The following is a 26851-nucleotide window of genomic DNA, read 5'->3' on the forward strand; positions in this document are numbered from 1 at the left end:
ACAGTTGATTGGACAGAGCCAAATACAGAGCAATCTTGGAAGAAAACTAGTTGAACTCTGCAAAAGACTTGAAACCCGGATGGAGGTTCACCCTCCAGTAGGACTATGACCCTAAACTTAAAGCCAAGGCTACACTATGATGGTTGAAAACAAAACATTCACATTTTACAATTACCCAGTCAAAGTCCAGATCTACCTATAATTGAGAATCTGTGGCAATATCTGAAAGATTTGAAAACTATCATTCATTAATGTTCTCCATGTAGTCTTCTGAGTTGTTTTGCCCTGAAGGATGGGCAAAAATCCTAGTTTGCAGTTGTTACGGACATATCGCAAAAGCTTGCAACTTCAACTACAGAAAAAGGCTGTTCCGCTAAGTATTGACTCAAGGGGGTTGGTGAGGTTGGGGGGCTGAAAACTTTTGCACACCACACTTTTCAGTTAGTTTTTTTAAATTGTAAATTGTAATTTGTTTTTACTTGATTGTTGAGTGTTTTGTCATGAATTGGTACAACTTCTTTATAAAGGAAACATCTGTCCCAATATGGACACTTTCCTTCCGTCCATTGAGTGGTCTTCTTAAGTTAAGCATGACACTGATCAGCCATTTTAAAAAACCACAACTTCTTTCCAGACAAGGCTTCAATTAGTACTGATGTTAAATATTTTGAACTGAAAATGTTGGAAGGGAAACAAATAATATAATCTCCAATTGCATAAGTTTTCATACCCTGAGGTGGGGAGAGTATAGAATGTGTACTTATTGTGCACTTAATTTTCCTTTCATTCTTTACAGGAAAAGAGCTATTGCCGGGTTTAGATAAATCATTACATTATATCTCTTATGCCCAAGAATGAAAATGGATCGGACAGATCCAAACGCTGTTACAAACAGGAAGTGGGCATGTGCTTGTGTGACTGAAAAAGTATTGCATTAAATATGTAACAGTGGGAAGATGACAGATGTGTTTGGTCATGGAAAAATCATGACTGAAAAAAACACGTTTTACCAGACATTTAATTTTCTTACCAGTGAAAATGTTCTTGTTACTAAAGGGAAGTTGTTGAGCTTAATGTGTGTAATTCTGAGCGATGAGTCTAACAAACTTTGTTTCCACACTGAGTGCTGAAAGTGCAAATTTGTGATATAGTTTGTCCATGCTGAAGACATGAAGTGTCTTTTTCTTCACGTGGCACGTCCCAGTGGTCAGTGGTTTAGCTGGTAATGATCAGCACCAATGAGCTGTCTAATATCTGAGGTCAGCAATTATGCAGTGACACCCTTTGATCACAACATGGTGTCCTTCTCAGCAGCTAGAGCTGGAGCTGTGGTGACTGGCTATAAGATGAGAGCTCTCCCATTCTCCTCTGCGGTCAATGCTGCTATCTGCTGGTGGAGGAATGAAATGCATCCCAACTGTATTTGTGGATTGAATGTTAGGGTTTGAGGATCTTCACTCATATAAATGCTTATAAAGGTGCAAATAAGCATTTTAATCCCTTTATGGCTGAAATAGTTGTTTCCAGTTTTATTCATTCCACTTTGTAAAACTGGACTTCCTCTTTATCTGATTCCCCCGGACATTAGCTACTGCACTTGTTATCCTCCTTCAGTCTTTGATCGATTTTTGATTAAAATTGAATCATTTAATAAACCAAATGTATAACCAAATTTCTAAAAACACATTGATATTGATATGGTCACACCTAAACAATTAAGCTGTGACCTAAACAACTGACATTGTTACCTCATTGTCAGATGAAGCCTCTTGAATAGATTGAACTTCTTGAAACCCACAACAGAAAATCGAGTCGACAGAAGCTCTCTGGGTTGACTAGCCATGTTTTACATTAGGCATTTTAAGTTTAAACTTGTGTTTTTATCCTATATACATAAAACCCAAACCACTACCACATCTCAAAATTCACAAGAGTTTAACATAAATGGAACTCCTTTTAATGAAAGAAGAGCAGCGCTTTGGATTTAGTTCAGACAGTGGCATCTCTTTTATGGTTTTGACCTTGTTATCATGTGATGTGCATTTTAATAGATTTTTTTTTGTTGTTTTTTCATTGGTTACATCAGACTGTAAAAAGTTTTTGAAAAGACAAGAGGGAGCGAGAGAGAGAGAGAGAGAGAGAGAGAGAGAGAGAGAGAGAGAGAGAGAGAGAGAGAGAGAGAGAGAGAGAGAGAGAGAGAGAGAGGATTTCAATGCTGACATTTCTCCAATACATTTCTTTTAATGCCAGTTTTGTTTTTTTCGTGTCAGGTTTATTTTATGTTATTGTTTCAATGTGATACTTCCCTCACTGCTGGAGCCCCATAACTCTGACCTAAAAGATGTTCATAGAAAGATATCCATCACACGTTTTGTCAATGTGAGACACTTAGGACTGAGGCCTTAGGGACACTATATTTTAGATTGTTTCTTTAAAATGACCCTTGCAGGCTACAATGAGACAGCTGTATTATTGTGCTCTGTAGAAATGAAAAATACATCACTGACTTCATCTTCCTCGCAAGGCAGTGAATTAAATGTCCAAAAAAAAAAATTTGTGCCCACTGGAATGTCAAAACACTGCTTATATGAGGAAGACCTGTAGAATACCTTGTAAGTTTTTTATACATACTTCCTGTCTCAAAACAATTCACTTCCTTTTTTTATTTTTTTGCTAAGGGCATGCTTTGTGGTCAGAGCTCCTTCATTTTTGATTACCTCCCACTCTCCACCAACGCAGTTGGTGGAGAGTGGGAGAGTGTTGAGATATCTGACTTCTGACCAATAAAGCTGGTTCTGATGGTAGTTGTACTGATGGTACTGTGATGCAAGACAAGTACGGCATCTATTCTCACAGCTAGATTCAGCAGCTGGTGGAATTTATCTTTCAAGTTGGATTGTTTCCTGCATATTTAGACAGAAGCAGAAAAAGAAGTGCTCCTGAAAAATACACCACCTGGGTAGAGCACACATTGTTAACTAGAGAGCCAAACGTGATTTTATTGGTGTGGACATGTTTTTCAGGTGAAAACAAAGTGATCATATCATAAGATTTACATGTACTACAGGATATGAACAGCTTTTGAGACCTGGAAACTTTTGGGAATACAAAATTATCCACGTTGCCATCCTGCATAAGATGCAGGACATTTTTGGGTATCTTAAAATGAAAATTCCTTAACACCCAAGTGTAAACATCCTGTGATGGAAAAAAAAACCACAAACACTAAAGATGGCTTCAAACCATCATGCAAAGCTGTTCCATACACACTAGTTCATTCTCATCAAACAAGGTTTGAATTTTCTAAGTACAGGTATCTGTCCTGCTTTTGAAAAAGCAAATCGTTTTTTAAAAGCTTGTGATTTATTCAGAGTGAATCAACATTGGAGACAGATGTCCAAAAAACACTTGTCTTCAACAAAGTAAGACAATAAATCAACAAACACACAGCATGATATTCGAACCAGTGCAAGTAGTAGTCTGCCACTCAACAGCTATTAATTGAGCTGAAACAAATTATTTTTGATATGTGGTTTAATGGTGTGTGTGTGTGTGTGTGTGTGTGTGTGTGTGTGTGTGTGTGTGTGTGTGTGTGTGTGTGTGTGTGTGTGTGTGTGTGTGTGTGTGTGTGTGTGTGTGTGTGTGTGTGTGTGTGTGTGTAGTGTGTCTCATGGCCCTGTACACATTATACAGTACTACACACGTGATTTAAAAAAAACTAACAGTAGAGTGGCCAAATACTTTCCCTTCGGGGTTAATAAAGCTGATTTAATCTTAAAAAGAGAAAGTATTTCAACTCTGAATAAAATTTAAACTGTGCTTTATTTTTCCAGGTTGAAAAAAAAAATCATAATTCAAGTTATATACTTCCAGTTTGGGATAAATAAAGTATATCTATCTATCTATCTATCTATCTATCTATCTATCTGTCTAACTATCATGTTCTAACTGAACTTATCTTCATATTATCTTTTTGGCCAGATCGCCCACCCACACACTCCATTATTCTCATTTATACCCACTGTAAATGTGGGCAGACATGAACGTTCCATGCGACAGTGTATCGTAGTCAACTTCCAGACACAGAGCAAATGACAGTATAGTAAATTTAAGGGGGGCTTTGAGGGGGAGATTCAATGATTCAATGATATGTTGCCAGGTAATCAGGTCCTACAATCTCAAACTAATGCAATATAAATTATCTTGCAATAGAAACAGTCCAACAATAACTAGAATCTTCAGGATGTTTCTAATGTTTAGTTTATGTGTTCATTTTCTTGATAGCAAGATTCTGAATGAACCACATGGATGTCCACGAAAAGGAGACAGGTCCGGGTACGAGGAAAAACACATTAAACTCTGGTGGGAATGTTGAGAAATAAATATTATCAGATCCCATACTTGTTTGGCTGCGGGTCATGAGTCAATCCTAGATGTTTGTAGGACTTTTATACAAACAATTATTAATGTCTCCTCAGCCTAGGGGATAAAATAATTGCAATGGTACTGGCAATTCAAACATCAACACACATTTGGGGCGTCGGCTAATCGAATTACCTTTAGTGACAATGTACGGATTAGTAGATGATTCACATAGCGATCGTGGACAGGAGCAATCATAAAATGACTAAAGTTGACAATAAGTAGGAAACATAACACTACAGAAAAAGATAATGTAACGTGACATGCTGTGTTGTCCTGGACCAACTGTCACTACCGGTACTCGGGAGCCATTACCTGGTGTAGATCTGAAATGAACATGAGTCACATTGTCTCTAAGAATGATTTAATTATGTTAAAGAGAAGAATAATGCACAGCTCTTAGAATGCATTTTTCAGCCATAACAGTAGAAACACCAACAACACATGATTAACAGCAATTACCGTGTTACCATGGCACCTGTCAGTGGGTGGGATATATTAAGCTGCAAGTGAGCGTTGTCACACACATTCTTGCTTCTGTAAAAAATACGGTAGTAGTCAGTCAGTCAGGATTAACAGACTAAAGAAGCGTAACGATTGTATATACAGTACTTGTATTTGCATTTTATTCTATTTTCTACTGTTACTGCAGGATCATCGCCTTATCTTGAATAATAATGTGTACCTCATCCCTGTTTTAAATGAGCTATATGAATGAGTTCTCATCAAAAGACTGCGCCGGGCCTAACCAGCAGGGCTGGGAGTGGAGTCTACAGTATGTGTCGCAGACACCAGGACCTGGTTTTCATGGCTCGATGCTGCTGCAGCAGAGCAGTTGGATTCTGACCTTTACAGCTGTAACTCCATGAGTCAGGCTGAGCTGTGGCCTTTAGCAAGAGCACAAAAACCAGTTCACATTTACTGCTAACATTGTAATCACACTGCTGAAAACTCACTCAGTCCCTCTCTCTCCCCCTCTCTCTCTCCCCCCCTCTCCCCCTCTCTCTCTCCCCCCTCTCCCCCTCTCTCCCTCTCTCCTTCTCTCCCTCTCCTCCACTCCCCTTCACTCCCCCTCTCCCCCTCTCTCCTTCTCTCCCTCTCCCCCTCTCTCCCTCTCCCCCTCTCTCCTTCTCTCCCTCTCCCCCTCTCTCCTTCTCTCCCTCTCCCCCTCTCTCCTTCTCTCCCTCTCCCCCTCTCCCCCCCTCTCTCCTTCTCTCCCTCTCCCCCCCTCTCTCCTTCTCCCTCTCCCCCCTCTCTCCTTCTCCCTCTCCCCCCCTCTCCTTCTCCCTCTCCCCCCCCTCTCTCCTTCTCTCTCTCTCTCCCACTCTCTCTCCCGGTCTCTCTTCAATGTTCTCTCTCTTTTTTGAAATTTTTTTTAATAAAACTGTCATATCCCATTGTATTGGTTATTGCTACACTCCTGAGTGAAAACAAATGATGTAGTATAAAAACATAAATCACTGGGTTGAACTCCAATTTGACAAATCAAAGCAGTTCTGGGCACTGCAGAGCAGCTGCCGTGCCACACAGTGATGCTGGTGGTGAGGATGCTCTCCACCGCACCCCTGTAGAAAGCCTTCAGGACGGCACTCCCCAATCCAGCACGCCTCAGCTTCCTGAGGAAGTAAAGCCGCTGGTGGGCTTTCCTAAGCAGGTAGGAGGTGTTACAGCTCCAGGTGAGGTCCTCAATGAGTTGAACCCCCAAGTACCTGTAGCTGGAGACCACATCCACAGCTGCTCCTCCGATGTGCAGAGGGGGAAGGGGAGTGTCTCTTCCTCCTGAAGTCCACCACCATCTCCTTGGTCTTCCCCACGTTGATGCAGAGGTTGTTGCGTCTGCACCAGTGCACCAGGTGCTCCACCTCCTCTCTGTATTTGGACTCATCATTGTTATGGATGCGTCCCACCACTACTGTGTCGTCTGCGAACTATATGACAGCTCGGGTGTTTTGCTGAGCAGTCATAAGTCAGTAGGGTGAACAGGAGAGGGCTGAGCACGCAACCCTGTGGGGAGCCGGTGCTGAGGGTGATGGGGGAGGAGACCGTGTTGTTGACCCTGACAGTCTGATCTGTCTGCCAGGAAGTCCAGGACCCAGTTCCCCGTGGTGGCAGACAGTCCCAGCTCTAACAGTTTCTGCACCAGGGTCTGGGGGATGATGGTGTTGAATGCGGAGGTGAAATCCAGGAAGAGCAGGCGGATGTAGGAGTCCTTGCTCTCCAGGTGGGTGAGGGATGTGTGGACCACAGAGGAGATGGCATCGTCGGTGGAGCGGTTCCTCCTATAGGCATATTGGTGGGGGTCCACCGTAATGTCTATGGAGTCCTTTATGTGTGCCATGACCAGCTTCTCGAAGCACTTCATGACTATCGGAGTGAGGGCCACCGGCCGATAGCCATTCAGCTCCTTCATTGAGTGGCGTTTGGGGACCGGGACGATGGTGGAGGACTTCAGACAGCTGGGGACCATTGCTAGCTGCAGTGAGGTGTTGAAGATGTCTGTTAGCACCTCTGCTAGTTGGTGGGAACAGTCCTTCAGCACTCTCCCTGGGACGCCGTCGGGGCCTGCAGCCTTGCGAGGGTTAATCCTTTGCAGGGTCCTCCTCACATCCTCTGTGGTCACACTGAGGGGCGTGTCGTCGGGGGGGTGTTAGTTTGGTGCTTGGGGGGGTGTTGGGGTCCTCAAAGCGGGCATAAAATTTATTGAGGGCATCTGCTAGGGAGGGGTCTCTCGGGCCCTGTGCATTCCTGGTGTTAAAGTTAGTGATGCACTTGATGCCCTTCCACATGCTCCGTGGGTCCCCTGATGTCAGGTGACCATGGACCTTTTGAGCATAAGTGGATTTGGCCTCCTTTATGCCCTTATCCAGAGCCCTCCTCGCTGCCCTTAGTGCCCCTGTCTCCCCCGCCCTGAAAGCAGCATCCCTGGCCTTCAACAGAGCTCTCACCTCTGCATTCAGCCAGGGCTTCTGGTTCGGGTAGACGGTGATCGTTATGGTGTTGGTCACATCGTCCGCACACTAGGAGATGAACCCGATGACAGAGGAAGTGTATTGCTCCAGGTTCACCTCTTCCCCCTGTGTGGCTGCCTCCCTGAACATCTGCCAGTCTGTGTGCTGGAAGCAGTCCTGGAGCACCGGGGCCGCGTCCTGGGGCCACACAGTGACAGTTTTCCTCGTGGGTTTGAGGGATTTCGCCAGGGGACGATATGCTGGAGCCATCAGGATGGAGATGTGGTCTGATAGGCCGAGGTGTGGTTGGGGGAGGGACCTGTATGCACCGCGTAGGTTGGTGTATACAGTCCAGTGTGTTGTCCCCACGTGTGGGGATGGTGACGTTTTGGTAAAAACTGGGCAGTGTGTCCGTCAGTTTAACGTGGTTGAAGTCCCCTGCTACCACGTAAAACGCCTCCGGGTGCCTGGTCTGCAGTGAGCTGATGGTGTCGTGCAGCTCACGTAACGCTTCGTTACCGTTAGCGTTAGCATTAGCACCCAGCGGGATGTAAACAATGGTGACGAACACGAAGCAGATAGTGCGGCCGGCATTTAACAGTCACGTGTTCTATCGCCTCGGAGCAGTATCTCTTACCAGTTCACTATTTGTGCACCAACCCCTGTTCACGTATGCACACAGTCCTCCCCCACGTGTTTCCGCTCGGAACAGCTGTAATCCATTGATCTGGAAAGCAGAGTCCGGCATGCTGTTGTTCAGCCAGGTCTCCGTCAGGCCGACCACACAGCAGCTCCTCATCTCCTCCCAGACCCCCAGCCGGAGGCGTAGCATGTCCATTTTATTGTCCAAACAACGGACATTGGCCAGAAAGAGTGAGGGGATTGGTGGTCTGCTGGATTTTAGGTGGGTTAGCCAGCCAGCCCTCTTTCCTCTTTTCTGCCTCCGGGCAGATCGTTTCCTCTTGCCGGTCCGGCCTCGGGCCCCCCCGCGCCGCTCCTCCTGCGTTCTGAGCAACCCCAGTCTGCCGAGAGTGGCTTTCACCGTTGGTGAAATTGATGCCGTTGGGTTATTTCTGATGAAGTACAGTTTGGCTGGGCTGTACTTCACGTTTGCTGTTAAGATGCTGTTCACATTATTTCTTAAAGCGCTAGAAATGGGCATTACAGCGGGAGCTCCAGAAGCCGCTGCAACCCTGTGTGCCGCCATCATGGATATGATATTGTGAAGCAGAATTTTGTGGATGGATATTGTGGATATTGTGGATATTGTGAAGCAGAATTATAATACATGGTGACTAGAAAAACAGAATACATTAACATTGTCCATCCCGTCAGAAAACATGACTGTGTGTTCTCAGCTGAAACAACAGCGTGGCGCATTGTGTACCTTCGACCTGAGAGCCCAGTACTCATCGGTGCCATACGCCACATGCTTGAAGGCAGTCAGATAGTCAAAACTGATGACGGCCGTCTGCAGACACAGAGAAAATGAATAAGTTCATAGCTTCAATTCATGCTTGATTTATGTGTCTTACATTTAACTATCAACCAAACATGTTTCTGTATATCAGAGTCGACAAACCACCTAATAAAGTTTAGAAGCAAAATTCAGACTGGTGAAATCATCGATTGTTTTTTCACCAATTGAATGTTGATTATTTTGAGTGAATGGAGTCTGATACAATGTATTAGATTGTAACTTATTTTATATCCACGTAGTCACCAGGATATGAAACCTGACTTAACCTTTAACCTTTATAATATGTTAGATAAAGCAGTTGTTTTGCTTTCAGTGAATTCACTGATACATAAAGATGTCTACATCACTGTTAAATAACTCTTCGAACATTTAACATGTTTGGGCCTCATGAGCAATAAAATACAAACATACATGCCGTTCCCACTTCCAGACTTAAATCCTGTGAAGTTGGGCTCCTTAACGCTGATGTTTTAAGTGGAATGTGAAGTTCTTAATAATAAACAACATTATCACACAGAAGTGGAGTAATTATAGTTATAATATTTACATTTATAAAAAATTACTGTAGCTTTTATATTTATATATTTATAACAATATTGCCCAAAATATTTCTAACAGTGTTGAAATAAGAATAACTTATATTTAATCAATTTAAGTGTTTATCAACGGTCCCTCTTGAAAATACTGTCACTAGACCACTGTGACACAGCAGCCACTGTGCACTCTGACTTCACACAGACTGTGGGAAGCTAAAACGCTGACATCATGTCATCATGCCCTGTGTGTGGAAAATTCAAGCCACTCAAATATAACCATCTATCCTCTTCTGGTGGACGAGATGATCACAATCATGTTATCTACAGAACCGATCACGGGTCTGCTGGAGCAGTCTGTCTAGGTTCTTAGTTATCCAGATCATGGTTATCCAAAGTTGTTTAAATCAACCCACTGAACTGAAGAAGCCTCTTGGATGAGAGGTGAAGCATCCCTGAAATGTAGGGAATGTAATCATTACTTTGTTAGTAAACCATCAGTAATAATTGGTAGTCACAATCCTGGTGGACCTCAGACAACATGTCAAGTTAAACAATATATGTGATTAACAACTAGCTAGTATTAACGAACGCTGCTAACATTAGTATGAACCCCTTCTGAGCTATTACCTTCTGATAGAATTACGATGCAGTCCATGAACAATTTACATCGTGCACAAATTAATGTGCATAAATTAACAAATTAGAAGCAAAATTCAGACTGGTGAAATCATCGATTGTTTTCTCACCTATTGAATGTTGATTATTTTGAGTCAATGGAATTTGTTAATTTATGCACATCTTAACAGACTCATCTGCAGAGCGGGCTCAGTGGTCAGGCTGAGCCTGGACTCTGTGGAGACAGTCCTAGGGAGCAGGACCATGTCTAAATTCAGGGCCATCATGAACAACACCAGCCAACCCCTGCACACCACCTTCTCCCAGCAGAGGAGCACCTTCAGCGACAGACTGCTGTCACACAGCACCTCCACAGAGAGGCTGAGGTCCTTCTTCGTGCCCCGTGCCATCAGGGGGTACAATGACTCTCTCAGGAGGAGTGGGGGGGAGGTGGCGAGGTCAGCACGCGGTTAAATGGATTTGGATTTAATTTAGTTTAATTTTATACTGTATATATTGTAATTTTATACTGTTTATATTTTATTTTTTTTAGCATATGTACTGTTAATGCTACATGTGTCTGTTACTGTAGTGTATGTCTTGTGGTATGTCCTGTTTTGTTTGTTTTTGTTTTTTTCCTGGTGTTTGGCTGAGCAGTGGATATGTGCAATTTCCTCCGGGATTATTAAAGTATATATCTATCTAAATTAATTTATGTGTAATACGTGTATAATTAAATTTAATTGTTGTGTTGTCCACTCAGCTAAAATGTGATGCAAACTCATAACTATATGTAACAACATACATTTAATGTAACGTTAGCATTTCCTTGATACAAATGGCTTGTTATGTAGTGTAGTGTTATAGCATCTACCAGCAGTTATGTTGTTCCCATGAAGAACAGTGTCGACCGTATTCATGTCAGAACAAATTAAATGATCAAAGATCAAATTAACAAGAATCATTCATGTTCGTCTTTTGTGTCTTAATTTATAGCTTCTGGAATTTATGTGTAGAGATTAGCAAAAAAATACATTTTAAAATTCAAAAGGAAAAATTTACCAACACTCCTCCTTTCGGCTTTTCCCTTCAGGGGTCGCCACAGCAAATCAGTTGCCTCCATCTAACCCTGTCTTCTGCATTCTCTTCTCTCACACAAACTACCTTCATGTCTCTTTCACTACACTCATAAACCTCTTTGGTCTTCCTCTAGGCCTCCTGCCTGGCAGTTCAAAACAAAGCATCCTTCTAACAATATATTCACTATTTCTCCTCTGGACATGTCCAAACCATCTCAGCCTGGCCTCTCTGACTTTATCTCCAAAAACCTCTAACATGTGCTGTCCCTCTGATGTACTTCATTCCTGATCCTATCCATCCTGGTCACTCCCAAAGAGAACCTCAGCATCTTCATCTCTGCTACCTCCAGCTCTGTCTCCAGTCTTTTCCTCAGTGACACTGTCTCTAGACCAAACAACGTCGCTGGTCTCACCACAGTTGTGTACACCTTTCCTTTCATTTTAGCTGAAACTCTCCTATCACACATCACACCTGACACTTTGCTCCACCCGTTCCATCCTGCCCATACACGCTTCCTCACCTCTTTTCCACACTCTCCATTGCTCTGGACTGTTGACCCTAAGTACTTAAAATCCACCACCTTCTCGATCTCTTCTCCCTGCAACCGCACTCTTCCACTTGGGTCCTTCTCATTCACATACATGTACTCTGTCTTACTGCGGCTATCCTTCATTCCTCTCCTTACCTGGACAAACCTCCACCTCTCTAGCTTCTCCTCCACCTGTTCTCTGCTCTCCATGTCATCTGCAAACATCATAGTCCATGGAAATTCCTGTCTAACCTCGTTTGTCAGCCTGTCCATCACCACAACGAACAAAAAGGGGCTCAGAGCTGATCCCTGATGCAGTCCTACCTCCACCTTCAACTCCTCTGTCACACCTACTGCACACCTCACCACTGCCTTACAGTCCTCATACATGTTCTACACCGTTCTAATATACTTCTCTGACACTCCAAACTTCCTCACACAATACCACAGTTCCTCTCTGGGCACCCTGTCATCAGCTTTCTCCAGATCTACAGAAACACAATGCAGCTCCCTCTGGCCTTCTCTGTACTTCTCTATCAACATCCATCCATCCATCTTCCACCGCTTACCTAGAATCGGGTCGCGGGGGCAGCAGCTTCAACAGAGAGCCCCAAACTTCCCTTTCCCTGGCCACATCCACCAGCTTTGACTGGGGGATCCCTAGTGTTGAGATGCAATCCCTCCACCTGGTCCTGGATCATCCACGAGGTCTCCTTCCAGCTGGACGTGCCAGAACATCTCCCCAGGGAGGCGACCCGGAGGCATCCGTACCAGATGCCCAAACCACCTCAACTGACTCCTTTCCACGCGAAGGAGCAGCGGCTCTACTCTGAGCCCCTCGCGAACAGCAGTGTTTCTCACCTTATCTCTAAGGGAGACACCTGAGAAAGCCCATTTCAGCCGCTTGTATCCGCTATCTCGTTCTTTCGGTCATGACCCATCGCTCGTGATCATTGGTGAGGGTAGGAACGAAGATTGAACGGTATATGGAGAGCTTTGCCTCTCGGCTTATCTCCCTCTTTGTGACAACAGTGCGGTAAAGCGACTGCAATACCGCTCCTGCTGCCCCAATTCTCCGTCCAATCTCACGCCCCATTGTTCCCTCACTTGAGAACAGGACCCCAATATACTTAAACCCCTTCACTTGTGGAAGGACCTCATTCCCCACTCGGAGAAAGCAGTCCTCCTGCTGAGGACCATGGCCTCAGATTTGGAGGTGCTAATCTTCATCCCCGCCGCTTCACACTCGGCTGCAAACCAGACCAGTGAGTGCTGCAGGTCACAGGCCGATGACGCAAACAGAACCACATCATCTGCAAAAAGCAGCGATACAATCCTCAAGCCACCGATATATGGCTCGATATCCTGTCCATGAAAATCACAAACAGAATTTGTGATAAAGTGCAGCCCTGGCGAAGGCCAACAGCTACTCGGAACAAGTCTGACTTACTGCCGAGAACCCGAAAGCAGCTCTCACTCTGGGCGTACAGGGATTGGATGGCCCTGAGGAGAGGCCCCCTCACCCCATACTCCCGCAGTACCTCCCACAGTATATATTCCTGGGGACCAGATCATACGCCTTCTCCAAGTCTACAAAACACAAAGCAAATATTACATCTGTAGTACTCTTTTTTGGCATGAAACCATACTGCTGCTAACAAATGCTCATTTCTGCCCTTAGTCTCGCTTCATTTAGTCTTTCCCATAACTTCATTGTATGGCTCATCAGCTTTATTCGTCGATAGGAATAAGGAAAAAATTACTAACACTATTCATTTAAAATTAAATATTTATACTTCTGCTTCTGCATTAACATTTTTTTCTTTTTCTTATCCGTCTGCATGCATAGCTTGCTCAAAACAATGAGAGTTTAATGAGGAAAACCTCTTGACAACAATGAGTGGAAGTAGAAATTTGTTTTTTCTTCCATCAGGCAATTCAAACCATTTTACCTCATATGCTCCGAAAAGTTAGCATTAATTAAAAATTGTAATGGGAAACGCCGCTACGATCTTGAGGCAAAAGGCTGCTACCGCTCAACATGAGATGGCTGAGTAAAGGCAATGCACTGGAGCAGTTAGTCTATTTAAAAATAAATAGCAGCTTTTTAGCATGACAAGAATCAGAGTGCAACACAGTTTTCACTCTTTTTGAATGATGAGTGCAGGATGAATATAGCAGCCTTTCTGGTTGACATTACGTCGCATCTCAGTGAGATCTATCTAAAGCTGCAATGGTCAGAATAATTCATTTTCTAAACTTCACTAAAAGGTTCAACAGCGTCGGCCTTACGCAGCAGCTCCTCCTGTTAATCCACAATGCAATTAATGTTCTATGCTCACCAATGAACAGCTACTTGTCTGCTTGAAAATGGGACTGAGTCCATTCCAACCAAGATTTAAATGACTGGCAGGACATTCTCATGCCCCTTTCTCTCATGAAGAAAGTTCTGTTTGCTTTTTTCCCCTGAAAGAGGCACTTTTTATTTATGCTTTCTGAAGATGTTAATGTTTTTTACTTGAAGTGTAGGCCTTCAGTTCTTTAGGCTGGGACCTCTTTAATTTATGAGTAAAAAAGGATTACTCAGCTCTGTTTACATCCATCCATCCAGCCCTTATCAAGGGGTTCGGTACCTCATACTCCCGAAGCACCCCCCACACAAGCCCCCGAGGAACACGGTCGAACGCCTTCTCCAAGTCCACAAAACACATGTAGACTGGTTGGGCGAACTCCCATGCCACCTCAAGGACCCTGCAGAGGGTGTAGAGCTGGTCCACTCTTCCACGGCCAGGACGAAAACCACAATGCTCCTCCTGAATCCGAGATTCGACTTCCCGACCAACCCCCCTCTCCAGAACCCCTGAATAGACCTTACCAGGGAGGCTGAGGAGTGTGATCCCCCTGCAGTTGGAACACACCCTCCGGTCCCCCTTCTTAAAAAGGGGGACCACCACCCCAGTCTGCCAATCCAGAGGCACTGTCCCCGACGTCCACGCGATGTTGCAGAGGCATGTCAACCAGGACAGCTCCACAACATCCAGAGCCTTCAGGAACTCTGGGCGGATCTCATCCACCCCCGGGGCCCTGCCACCGAGGAGCTTTTTAACCACTTCAGTGACCTCAACCCCAGAGATAGGAGAGCCCGTCTCAGAGAACCCAGACTCTGCTTCCTCATGGGAAGGCGTGTCGCCGGAATTGAGGAGGTCTTCAAAGTATTCTCCCCACCAAGTCACAACGTTCCGAGTTGAGGTCAGCAGTGCCCCATCCCCACTATACACAGTGTTGATGCTGCACTGCTTCCCCCTCCTGAGACGTCTGATGGTGTACCAGAATCTCCTCGAAGCTGTCTGGAAGTCGTCCTCCAAGGCCTCATCGAACTCCTCCCACGCCACGAGTTTTTGCCTCAGCAACCACCAAAGCTGCATTCTGCTTGGCCAGCTGGTATCCATCAGCTGCCTCAGGAGTCCCACAGGCCAAAAAGGCCCGATAGGACTCCTTCTTCAGCTTGACGGCATCCCTTACTGCCGATGTCCACCAGCGAGTTCTGGGGTTGCCACCACGACAGGTATCGACCATCTTACGGCCACAGCTGCAGTCGGCCGCTTCGACAATGGGGGCGCGGAACATGGTCCACTCAGACTCAATGTCCCCCACCTCCCCCAGAACGTGGGTGAAGTTCTGCCGGAGGTGGGAGTTGAAACTCATTCTGACAGGGGTTTCCGCCAGGCATTCCCAGCAGACCCTCACAATACGTTTGGGGCTGCAAGGTTGGACCGGCATCTTCCCCCACCATCGGAGCCAACAAACCACTAAGTGGTGGTCAGTTGACAGCTCCTCCCCTCTCTTCACCCGAGTGTCCAAGACATGCGGCCACAAGTCCGATGACAAGACCACAAAGTTGATCATCGAACTGCGGCCTAGGGTGTCCTGGTGCCAAGTGCACGTATGGATACTCTTATGTCCGCACATGGTGTTCATTATGGACAGTCCGTGACGAGCACAGAAGTACAATAACTGAACACCACTCAGGTTCTGATCGGGGGGGCCGTTCCTCCTAATCACGCCTTTCCAGGTCTCACTGTCATTGCCCACGTGAGCGTTGAAGTCCCCCAGCAGAACGATGGAGTCCCCAGTGGGAGCGCTCTCCAGCACCCCCTCCAAGGACTCCAAAAAGGGTGGGTACTATGAACTGCTGACGGGTCCTGACTGTTGTCAGGACCCGTCCACCCACCCGAAGGTGGAGGGAGGCTACCCTCTCGTCCACCGGGGTGAACCCCAACGTACAGTCGCTGGTACCAGACCCCTCCTTGAGTCGTCAATGTATCGTGGTGGAGGGGTTTGTGTGTCCCAATGATCCTAGGAGCAAAGTTGTCTGGGGCTTTGTGCCCCTGGCAGGGCCACCCATGACAAACAGGTCCTAGGTATGGGACCAGACAAAGGACGGCTCAGAAACCCCTAATGATAAGTACGAACAATGGAACACGTTTTCCCTTGCTCGGACGTGGGTCACCGGGGTCCCCCTCTGGAGTCAGGCCTGGAGGTGGGGATCGAAGGCGAACGCCAGGTAGCCAGGGCCCAGCCCAAAAGGACAATGTGGGTCCCCCTTCCCATGGGCTCACCACCTGTGGGAGGGGCCATAGGGATCGGGTGGACTGCGAGCTGAGCGGTGGCCGAAGGCGGGGATCTTGGCGATCCAATCGCCGGTTACAGAAGCTGGCTCTTGGGACGTGGAATGTCACCTCTCTGGCAGGGAAGGAGCTCCGTTTACACTTTATTTTTAATTTTGAGGTTTGTGTGTGTTCTTCAATCTTACATAAAGGTTTTAAATTTATTTGCTTGTGTCCACTTTTATTTATGGTAAAAGAACTAGGTGTGCACTCAGTTAAATAGCATCCTGCATTGAAAATTGGTAATAACTGAAAACGTGCAGATAGGGGCTAACACAAACTGGACTTGGGTTCGGACCTTTTACCAAAAGTAAATTTTAATAACAAGACCTCCATGACATTTAATTGAACATCCCTGGTTTATGCAAATGTGTAATCAGCTTATTCGTTATTAAATTAAATCTTATAAACATCTTGGTATTATGTATGATATTTGTGAATGAATCCACGGTGCACAGCGTCGAGCCTGAAATTTCCCACACCTCACACCCTTAGTCAGCTGGGATAGGCTCCAGCTACCCGCGACCCGCTGTAGCAGAAGAAGCGGTAAGAAAATGTGAATGAATATTTCAAGATATTCTCTACTATATAAAAATGGCCAGCTCAGCACTCTTGGTGCAGAGGTGTGCAGTAACTCACCGTGGCTGCAGCTCGTCCGAAGCGGACGATGCTGAGGTCATTCAGGTCCAGCTGCTTGTTGTAGAGGTAGAACCCAGAGGAGACCATCGCTGCAGCCAGAGAGGAGACTTTGAAGAGTCGTCCAGCCATCAGAGGTACTACTGGAGGAGAGAAGAAGAGGTGTAGATAGGAATCACCTTCAGACTCTGGGGAACTCATGCCTCCATGGTCTGGACTGTTTTAACAGCAAAAGTGGATCTACACGATGTTAGGCAGACAATCACAATGTTATGGCTGACTGGAATGTTGGCTCTTGGAGGTTATAAACAACTTTACCAAAACTGAACAATTCTAAATGCACCAAACATATTCATCATACCCTATTCAGAAACATCCTTAGCTGTGTCATTTTTAAAGCCTCTAAGGTGTGTGGATGTTCACGTGCATTTTTATTATATATGGAGTAGGTTTGCATGCTGGGTGCTATCTGGGCCAGAGGACCAAACGTGCAAGAACCTATTGTTAATGACAGGATTATTATCAGGGACTGAGCAATGAAAGTGTATAGAACCTATTGTTCTTCAAAACAAAATCTGGCATAAATAAATAATAATGACAACATTTGTTACAAGTGCCATAAAACCTGGTGGTCCAGTGACTTCTGGTAGCAGGCTCTAAGAATGTCATCCATGTAGCTTCTTCAAACAGCAAAACTAAAATCACTGAAGGATGGATATTAGTTCCGACTGGATATTTAAAACAGCCGGTCCACAGTAAACAAGCAATGACTCGTCTGTGAGTTCTTCTGAAGGTCAGACCTGCTCTGGCTAAAGTTGGATGGTTAAAGTTTGGAAAAATTACAATACTGAGGGTAAAGATATGTTTCCTGAGTATCTTCATTGTTTTTATTGTAATCAGGTTTTGTGATTCTTCATCCTTGAACTACTGCTAGTCACAAAGTTACAGCAAAGCATTATCATTGCTGCTCAACCTGATGGGTTTTTGCACTACTAACGTACTTTTAATACTAGCAGTCAGAAGGAAGGAGGATTTTAGAAACAAATTTTTACCAATTTTTACAGTATGTTTATTCATTCATTCATTTTCTCAACCCGCTTCATCTGCTTGGGCAGGAGCTGGAGCCTATCCCAGCTTGTCTTAGGGCGTAAGGCGAGGAAACTCCGGGCACGATGCCAATGCACTGCGGAGCTAAACACACACAAACACGCACACACAGTCATTCCTATGGTCAATTTGGGATCAGCCAATTAACTTGAAGGGCATTTTTTTGGACGTGGGAGGAAGCTGGAGAACCCGGAGAGAACCCACGCAGACACAAGGAAGAACATGCAAACTCCACACAGAGCGGGACTCGAACCCGAAACCGCCTTGCTGTGTGGCTACCCACTGCTCCACCGTGCCGCTTTTTACAGTATGTATTTATTTAAGCACCAAATTTTACAGTAGTGTGTGTGTGTGTGTGTGTGTGTGTGTGTGTGTGTGTGTGTGTGTGTGTGTGTGTGTGTGTGTGTGTGTGTGTGTGTACAGCTAAAACTAAGTCCTGAAGACATAAATTGAAAAACATCAAACGAGCTTCACTTCACCAGCACTAACAATCCCTAACAAGCAGTGGTAACTTTAGACAGGGATGTTTCCTTGAACCAGGTGTCCACGCAGCCTTTCTTTGGACCCTTCGTAAATTACTAATAACACATTTTGGACATCGCCAGTCTTCTTCTCTGCGTGAATCAAAATTGTTTAATTCCTGGATTTTATGAGCTGAAACATCAATTTTATAATCGCTGCATTATTATTTAAAAATCTCTTTGTATATTTAGGTTTCAGTTAAAGTTCGGATGAGTCTCGATTTAAAGACAATCTGCTTTGAGGACAAACGTTCAGCCCTTGAGGTCTGATAAACACAACTCGATCATGTGTTCAACGCAACAGACTGTCCTTATAACGTTAATGATACTGTCACACTGTGTCGTGTTTTTAATACGATCTATATTTCATCAAAATGTACACTTAATGTGGAAAACAGTGTCTTACCAGTGACTCCTGACTTTCTCTCCTTCCAATTACTGATTTGACCTCCCAACTTTTACCGGTGAACGCGAGGAACTCTGGTTAATGTAGTGCTGGAAGAGACCCAAACGCAAACGCCTCTTGCATTGATATGTTGCCTTTATCACGAACAGGAATAAAGTCCGCGTGTTTAAGTTGTTATAGCGAGGACACGGGCATTCATTGTCGCCCCTTACGAAACCATAAAAGCACGTTCTCAGCCAAAGAAGTGACGTTTCAAACAAGGAAGTAGACATTCACCAATAGGAGTCCGCAAGACTGCACTACTGGTCCCACTGATATATGTGACGTCATTGTGTTGCATTCAGGACCATTTGGAGTCTTTGGCTAGTATACAGCATGTTCATTACAACTAAAAACTTCAGGATTTTCGAACTACACATTTTGCATCATATATTGTAATTGTTAACCTATCTCACCCACCAACCAAAATGAAGGTTAATATGACACAAATAGTTTTATTCAGATCACAAAAGAGTAAAAGTAAATAAAACTAGATCTATGAAAGTATGTTAGAGCACGAGCTTTGATCTTTGACCTATGGAAGTAGGTCAGAATAAATTTTGAATTCAGGGATGTTACTTAACAGAGCTCTGGGTCGTTCTCCAATACAACTAAACATTGGTGCATGTGATATGAGAAGGACATGTTCTCATCTCAAGAAAGTGATTTTTATACTGTTGAAGACAGGCATGATGTCACATGACTCTTTTAGAGGGATGCAATTACTAGTAAGCTCTAAGGGACAGTGTGAGAAACAAATGGTGAATGCACAATATCCTCAAGGTCCATAAACTACATCTTTAAAGTCTAGGAAACTGACGTTATTTAGCGAGTGTTGGTTGTATCCTGTGAGAGGACCTCATTTACAGATGAACAAAAGGACAAGGTGTGTGTGTGTGAGGGGGGGGGGGTAAATCCTGTGGAAGGGGTTCACCGAATGTTCTTCTAACCCTAACGATTAGTATTTCCTATGTAATAAACCTGAGCTATAAAACAGAACAACAACCTAAGGGTGTTGGCTAAGGGTTAATTGGTGAGAAGGGTTAATTGGTGAGAATTGGTGAGAAGATGATCGAAGGGTTTCAATGCTATTCCTATGGTATATACAGTGTATATATATATACAGTATATATATACAGTATATATATATACAGTATATATATACAGTATGTATATATATATATATATATATATATATATATATATATATATATATATATATCCTCCCACAGTTCCACAACAGCTTCTTCCCGAAAGCCATCCCACATCTAAACTCAAACACCCACTGATACCCCCCCAACACACACACACACACACACACACACACACACACACACACACACACACACACATACTTTGAAATTCCTCAATCGGGCACGCCGTGCTGGGCCTGGCGCTTCTGTGTATTCGATGTATACACCTGTAAACAATCAGAAGCCTAATGACTGTACAGTATATACTTGTATTTGTATTTATTCTTCCTCTTTTCTACTGTAAATTATTGCACTGCAAGGAATTGCCCAAATCTCATTATACCATGTACAGTATAGTGACAATAAAAGGCTGTCTATTTCTATTTCTATACTGTGGTCAGCTGCATCGGTGCTCCACGGGTCTTGTCCCCAATCCTCTTCACCCTGTGCAGAGCGGACTTCTGTGACAACACAGAACTGTGTCACATCCAGAAGTTCACAGATGACACAGTCATCGTGGGATGTATCAGGGACAATGAGGAGGAGGAGTATAGATGCGTGGTGAAGGACTTTGTTGACTGGTGTCACAGCAAAAGTCTGCAGCTCAACACCTCCAAAACTAAAGAGCTGGTCATCGACTTCAGGAGGGGCAGACCCCAACCTAGACCAGTTCTGATAGGAACAGAGGGGGTGGAGATTGTGCAGACCTATAAATATCTTGGGCTGTGGTTAGACAACAAGCTAGACTGGACCAGCAAACACAAGGCAGCTGTACAAGAAAGCACAGAGCAGGATGTACTTTCTAAGGAGGCTGAGGGCATTCAATGTCTGCAGGAAGCTCCTTTGGATGTTCTATCAGTCTGTAGTCGCCAGCGTCCTGTCTTACGCTGTGGTGTGTTGGGGAGGGAGCATGACCAGGCGGATCTCGGCGGATCTCTCCAGGCTGGAGAAGCTGATCAGGCGAGCCAGCTCAGTAGTCGGGATGAAGCTGGACCCTCTGGCAATGGTGGCAGAGAAGAGAACCTTAGACAAACTGCTGGACATTATGGACAATGTCAGCCACCCTCTACACACCGTTACCAATAACCAGAGGAGCCAGAGAAGCCTGAGCAGCCAGAGGCCACGCCTCACAACATGCAGGACAAACAGACTGAAGAACTCCTTCATCCCCCGAGCCATTAAACTGCTCAACTCCTCTCTGGGGGAGATGAAGAAAAAGGGAGTTCACACGAGAGCAGAGGGATGACGGAAACAATACACCAAACAATGTAAACAATATACACTAATATAATATAATATTCAGTCCATGCCTATCCAGGTTTATTTATTCATGCCCTTTATTCCTAAGCCTATTTAGCTCTCTGTAAATATATATTTAGTGGGTTATTTATTATTTATTATTTTCTCTGTCTGATGGGTTATTATTTATTACTCTTTCTATTTGGTGTTGGCATTACTTTCAGTGTGTCTTTTCTTTCTGTGTACGTACTGTGCTGTGTGTAATGTGACGGAGAAATTAATTTCCCTGATGGAACCTCCTGAAGGGATGAATAAAGTCCTACTCTACTCTCTACTCTACTCTACTCTACTCTACTCTACTCTACTCTACTCTACTCTACTCTACTCTACTCTACTCTACTCTATATGTTCCAGCTGTTCTTTCAACCCTTGATACTTCTCTATCTTTTCATGTTCCTTCTTCCTGATGTTGGCGTCAGCTGGAATCGCCACATCTATCGCCACTGCTCTCTTCGGGTCTTTGGCCACCACCATTATGTCGAGTTAGGTAACCAGCAGCTGTTTGTCCGTCTGGAAGCTGAAGTCCCACAGGACTAACCCTCCGCAGAGCAGAGTGGCACAGGAGGCGGGGAAGAGAGAGAGCCAGGAAGCGCGCGGCCTTCATTGCCAATCCCTTTCGTTTTGCCAAACAGCTGCTTGGGGATAAACACAGTGGCCGGCTCGAGTGCTCAAAAGAAGAAGTGAACCACTGCCTCCAGAACACTTTGAGCGACCCACTGAGGGAACAAGATCTAGGACCCAACAAAGCTCTCGTCAGCCCTGCCCCACCAATAGCAGAGTTCAAGCTGACGGAGCCTAGTCTGAAGGAGGTCGAAGAGGTCAGCAAGGCAGCCCGTTCAGCATCTTCCCCAGGACCCAGTGGGGTACCTTACCTTGTCTACAAGCGCTGTCCAGAGCTTCTCCGACACCTATAGAAGACCCTGATGGTAATCTGGCGAACGGGGAGAGTGGCCGACCAGTGGAGGTGTGCAGAGGTGTGCAGAGAGCCTAGTCCTGTGCACCCTATCTGCCTCCTGTCAATCCTCTACATTGCACATTGTTTTATGATAGGGACCATGATGAAACATATGAAGATAGGTTCAGATCACACATAGGCGATAGTTGGCAGTTACGCTCCGAATACATTTATGTTTTGACTGAGGGCGTTGCAGCACCCACGATTTTGACACCAGAACAGAACACGTTTGAAATGGGAAGCACCTCAGTTCCCCACATTTAATTGGCTGTGTCTTCAGGGCATGAGTCGAGGGAACTGGGACCCATGGTCAAATGCTTAATTAACCTAACCTATTAGCAGGATTAACAAATTCCACAAGTTCAATTCTCACCGTCAACTAAATCATACAGAATTTTAGGTTCCACGACTGATACAGCGACACTGCAATATCACCTCATTTTACACGAACATGGCAGAGACTTAACAGATCACGAATATAACCAGGTAATCTTAGATTCTATCCCCATCCCTCTGCTATCCTCCACCATCCGAGCCCTGAAACGGTAAAAGACATGCTGGCATTTTTGGGTTTGTACAGTTACAGTAGACACTATATCCCTTGTTTTGTTGAACACATGACACCACTTTGTGCACCGATAAAACAGCAGGGTAACAAGAACACTACTGCCAAACTTGAGTGTGATACAGAAATGTCAGATTGCTTTGTTAGATTTGTTAATGCATTGGCTACGGCGGCTGCTTCAGCCACCCCCAATTTAGGCTCTATGTTCCATCTGGATGTCTCTATCTCTCTAACGGTGTCCTATATCAGAAGGTTGAAGGTGAAAGATGCATTTTGATGTAGTGCAGTGCTCGTCTTGACCCAATTGAGACTACACAGCCGCTTTGCGCCAGATATGCGGCAGGCCTTGCTACATTGACAACCAAAACAGCACACATACTCCGAGGCCACCCACTTATCATTCTCACAGAACATTTAGTCACATCGTTTGTTGCGTCTCAGGCCTTCACCATGTCTGCTTTGCGACAAACTACATTATCTAAGATTCTTCAAGCTACTAACATCCAGTATATCCATTCCTTCGTCAACATGGTGGACCATATCATTACTTTAGGGACACCACACAAATGCGCTTTTCCGATTCACAGTGACCTCAAACTTCACCCAGATATGCAAACCACACTACTGTCTACAGAAATAATTCTTTTTTCAGATGGTTGTTGTTTCAGACACACTGACAGCTCAGTGAAGGCAGCATCAGCTGTCGTCCAATACAACCCCTTGATTGGTGAGACCTGACCTCTAACGCTTAAATAATGGACAACCCCTCAGCCCAAGGTGCTGAGGTTTTGGCTTTGTGTTTGTCCCTAAAGGTAGGCGAGGGACAAGACTTGACAGTATATTCAAACTCAGCCTACATGGTTGGTGTGGCAGTCTTGAATCTCCAGGAAAGGAAGAGGACAGCTAAGGGGGATCCCATAGGTCATAGATCACTGATTGAGAGACTGTCAGCCAGTATTATGTTGCCCTCCTCATTGGCTATTATCAAAACAGCAGGACATAGTAAGCAAACATGTTGCAGGCTAAAGATAATGAGGCTGCAGATCAGGCAGCGAAGCAGGCGGCAGGGTATCAGCTTACAGGCAAAGTCATGGTGAGTATGCCACAGTCTACTGCACCTGCGTCACCTGCGTATACAACATCATTAAAGGAGGTGCGTACCCATCAGCAGTCCGCCTCCCCAGAATAATCTTTGATGCCTTATAGTGTGGCCTCTTTCGAGGCCAAGAATGGGAATGAAGAGATTTAAACATCATATACATGCAATTCATTATTTTGCTGGCTGCATAAGTATTTAGTTTTAATCATTCAATAAACTTGTCTATCATTCTGTCTGAGTAATTTTACATACACACTTTCCATTTATAGGATGGAGGCAAACTCATCTAATCTGACACACACACACACACACACACACACACACACACACACACACACACACACACACACACACACACACACATAGGACATTCCAATCAGAACTGGAAACCAAATTCCAACTGGAACCAGAAACCACATTCCAACGCCCACCTCAATAACAAGAACCCACAGAATAACGAAGTTTTAAGACTACTCTGCTTCACGTAGGATTATTGGTGTCACTGGAAAAAAACAAAGTATATGTTATGAGATAAAAGTCGGAATTCCGAGACGTCATCACAGCAGCACCACCAGCTTCATTCTCATGTCTGGCTCGGTAATGCCTAATTATCGATGACATGTTATTACTGTACATCAGGTGCTGGGAATGAGGCGAACACTTCACCTGCAAATTGAAAATTACTTTTTCTACTGTGTGAACAACAGAGCCTGGAAATAAGTTTCTTAGAAATTAAAACCTCCTTTGTTCAGCAGCACCAGTTATAAATGTTCCCTGGCTTGATATCTTTTCCTGGTTGGATCCCTTGCAAAGCCATTAGAAAGCAAATTGTCTGTCAGCAATCCGCACGCTAATCTGATCAATCCAAGGGATATTGACAAAATACGCAGCACACAGCGCTGTTTCATCCATTTTAACACATCTGGGACTCACCGGTGTTTCGGATCACTCATTGATCCGGACCACTAAACTGTTTCACCTGGTGAATGAAGCGCTTAGTGTTTTCAAAGCACTTGAGTGTGCCAAACGTCATCAGTCACGTGGTTTTTCCATGTTTGAAGCAGGCTCCGGAGCAATGATTCACATGAGAACGCTCACCAAGTCCATGACGTGTATTGGAGGGCCGGAAAAAAGCGGACATCACTACATATTGGTCCAAACTGTCATAGATGGCTCCAAGAAATCTATTTTACTTGTTCTGACATGACACGTTCCCACACTCCTGAACTGTATTTATTCTAATGTGGTTCTTAAGGATTGGATTAAACTCGCTAAGCAAGGCATGTAGCTAATGTTCAGTTCTCCCCACCTCCCGGACATAAAAAAATCGTCCAAAATTTTGAATTTAACTTTAGCTAACTAGTTACCTTAATAAGTATGAGAATCACTTAAGCTAACATTGAAACGTTGATGCTAACGTTAATGTTAGCTCTGTACTGTTAGCAAGCCTAACTTGCCATAATGGAGCATTTCAGAAACAATTGGCCTTTATCTATCATTACAATATTCAACTTGCACATATGTAAACTGTGTGGAAAATAATAAACGGAGCGGAGTATATTTCTCTTTTCTTTATTGGACATGCGCCTGCTGAACACTCGCACATTAAGCATGCAGCACACGACCGAACAATGGCATCACATTTACATACACATACAACAGAACTGCTTCTGCTCACAACAGGAAGTACCAAAATAAAAGCGTCACATAATTATGCTTAACATTTCTGTTCAGCATAATTTTGCCAGTAATACGCAAGTACATATTGAATATATTATTGAGTGCAATCTACTTAAAGCATTTACCTTGACCATTAGCGTCCTCATCTGGCGTCTATGGGCAGAGAAAGGTGCGTACGTAATAAGCTCATCCAGCCTCAATAATGTCGAGTTGACCAATCTCGGACCACCTGCATGTCTTACTCTCTGTCCACACATAATCGTATAAGTGTGTTGATCAACACATTTATAAGCAGAACAGTTCTGCAACAACTCCGAGAATGATGGGAGAAGAAATTCATGTCATTCCTCCTGAAGGACGACCTCCATCACAGAGTTCTCCCACCAGCAGATAGCACGTGTGGTCCGACCCAAAACTGGTGTCGGTGTCTTAGGCAAGGAATGTGAATGAATGAATGAATAAATAAATAAGTAAACTTCATGAATCATAAAGAAAGAAACAGATGAACAAATATTCAACTGTCACGCATCAACATGTCTTCGACGTGAAGCTGTTATACATCACAAAATAGCTGGTTTTTGTCGCAGGGACACGCCCTTAGATTGACGTCCCCGGTGGACCTACTATGCTATGGGCCTGATGGACTCCAGATACAGTAGTGTAAATCTCAGCTCTCTGACCCAGTCAAATAGGCTCCTGTCCAGCATCTCAAACACCAGACAGTACAGTCCCTGGTGGTCAATGCCCTCAAAGAACTTAAACAGGTTAGCAGGGCTCGAAATTGCGACCATTTTGGTCGCATATGCGCCCACATTTTTATCAGACTATTAAATATATTTGGAAGCACCAGTTTGCCTAGGGAAAAAAATCTGGTGCGCCTTTTTTTTCTCTTCTCTCTTGCTCTTTCTCTCTCTCTATAGAGCAGGGGTCACCAAATGGCAGACCGAGGTCCGGATCCAGACCGCATGATGGTTTTGTCCGGACCCGTGACCACTCCGTGATAATTAACGAGAGTAGATATTCTTGGCGCATTTTTACTTGCAGTTCACGGCTACAGACGGCAGGCGCTGCTCC

General features: G+C 44.6%; 1 protein-coding gene across 1 annotated transcript in view; it reads right to left on the reverse strand.

The window, feature by feature from the left end:
- The window catches only part of adck1 (aarF domain containing kinase 1), a 134176-nt gene extending 115011 nt beyond the window's left edge, over window positions 1–19165 (reverse strand). The window contains exons 1-3 of the mRNA XM_068339595.1: window positions 18948–19165; window positions 16917–17056; window positions 8758–8841 (exon numbers count right to left, since the gene is read on the reverse strand). Of these exons, the coding sequence (XP_068195696.1) occupies window positions 8758–8841; window positions 16917–17045 (213 nt within the window). The 5' untranslated portion in view covers window positions 17046–17056; window positions 18948–19165. The remainder of the gene's footprint in view (window positions 1–8757; window positions 8842–16916; window positions 17057–18947) is intronic.
- Between the last annotated feature and the right edge of the window lie 7686 nt (window positions 19166–26851).

This window comes from Antennarius striatus, chromosome 17 (genome assembly GCF_040054535.1).
Source record: "Antennarius striatus isolate MH-2024 chromosome 17, ASM4005453v1, whole genome shotgun sequence".
Lineage (NCBI taxonomy): Eukaryota > Metazoa > Chordata > Actinopteri > Lophiiformes > Antennariidae > Antennarius > Antennarius striatus.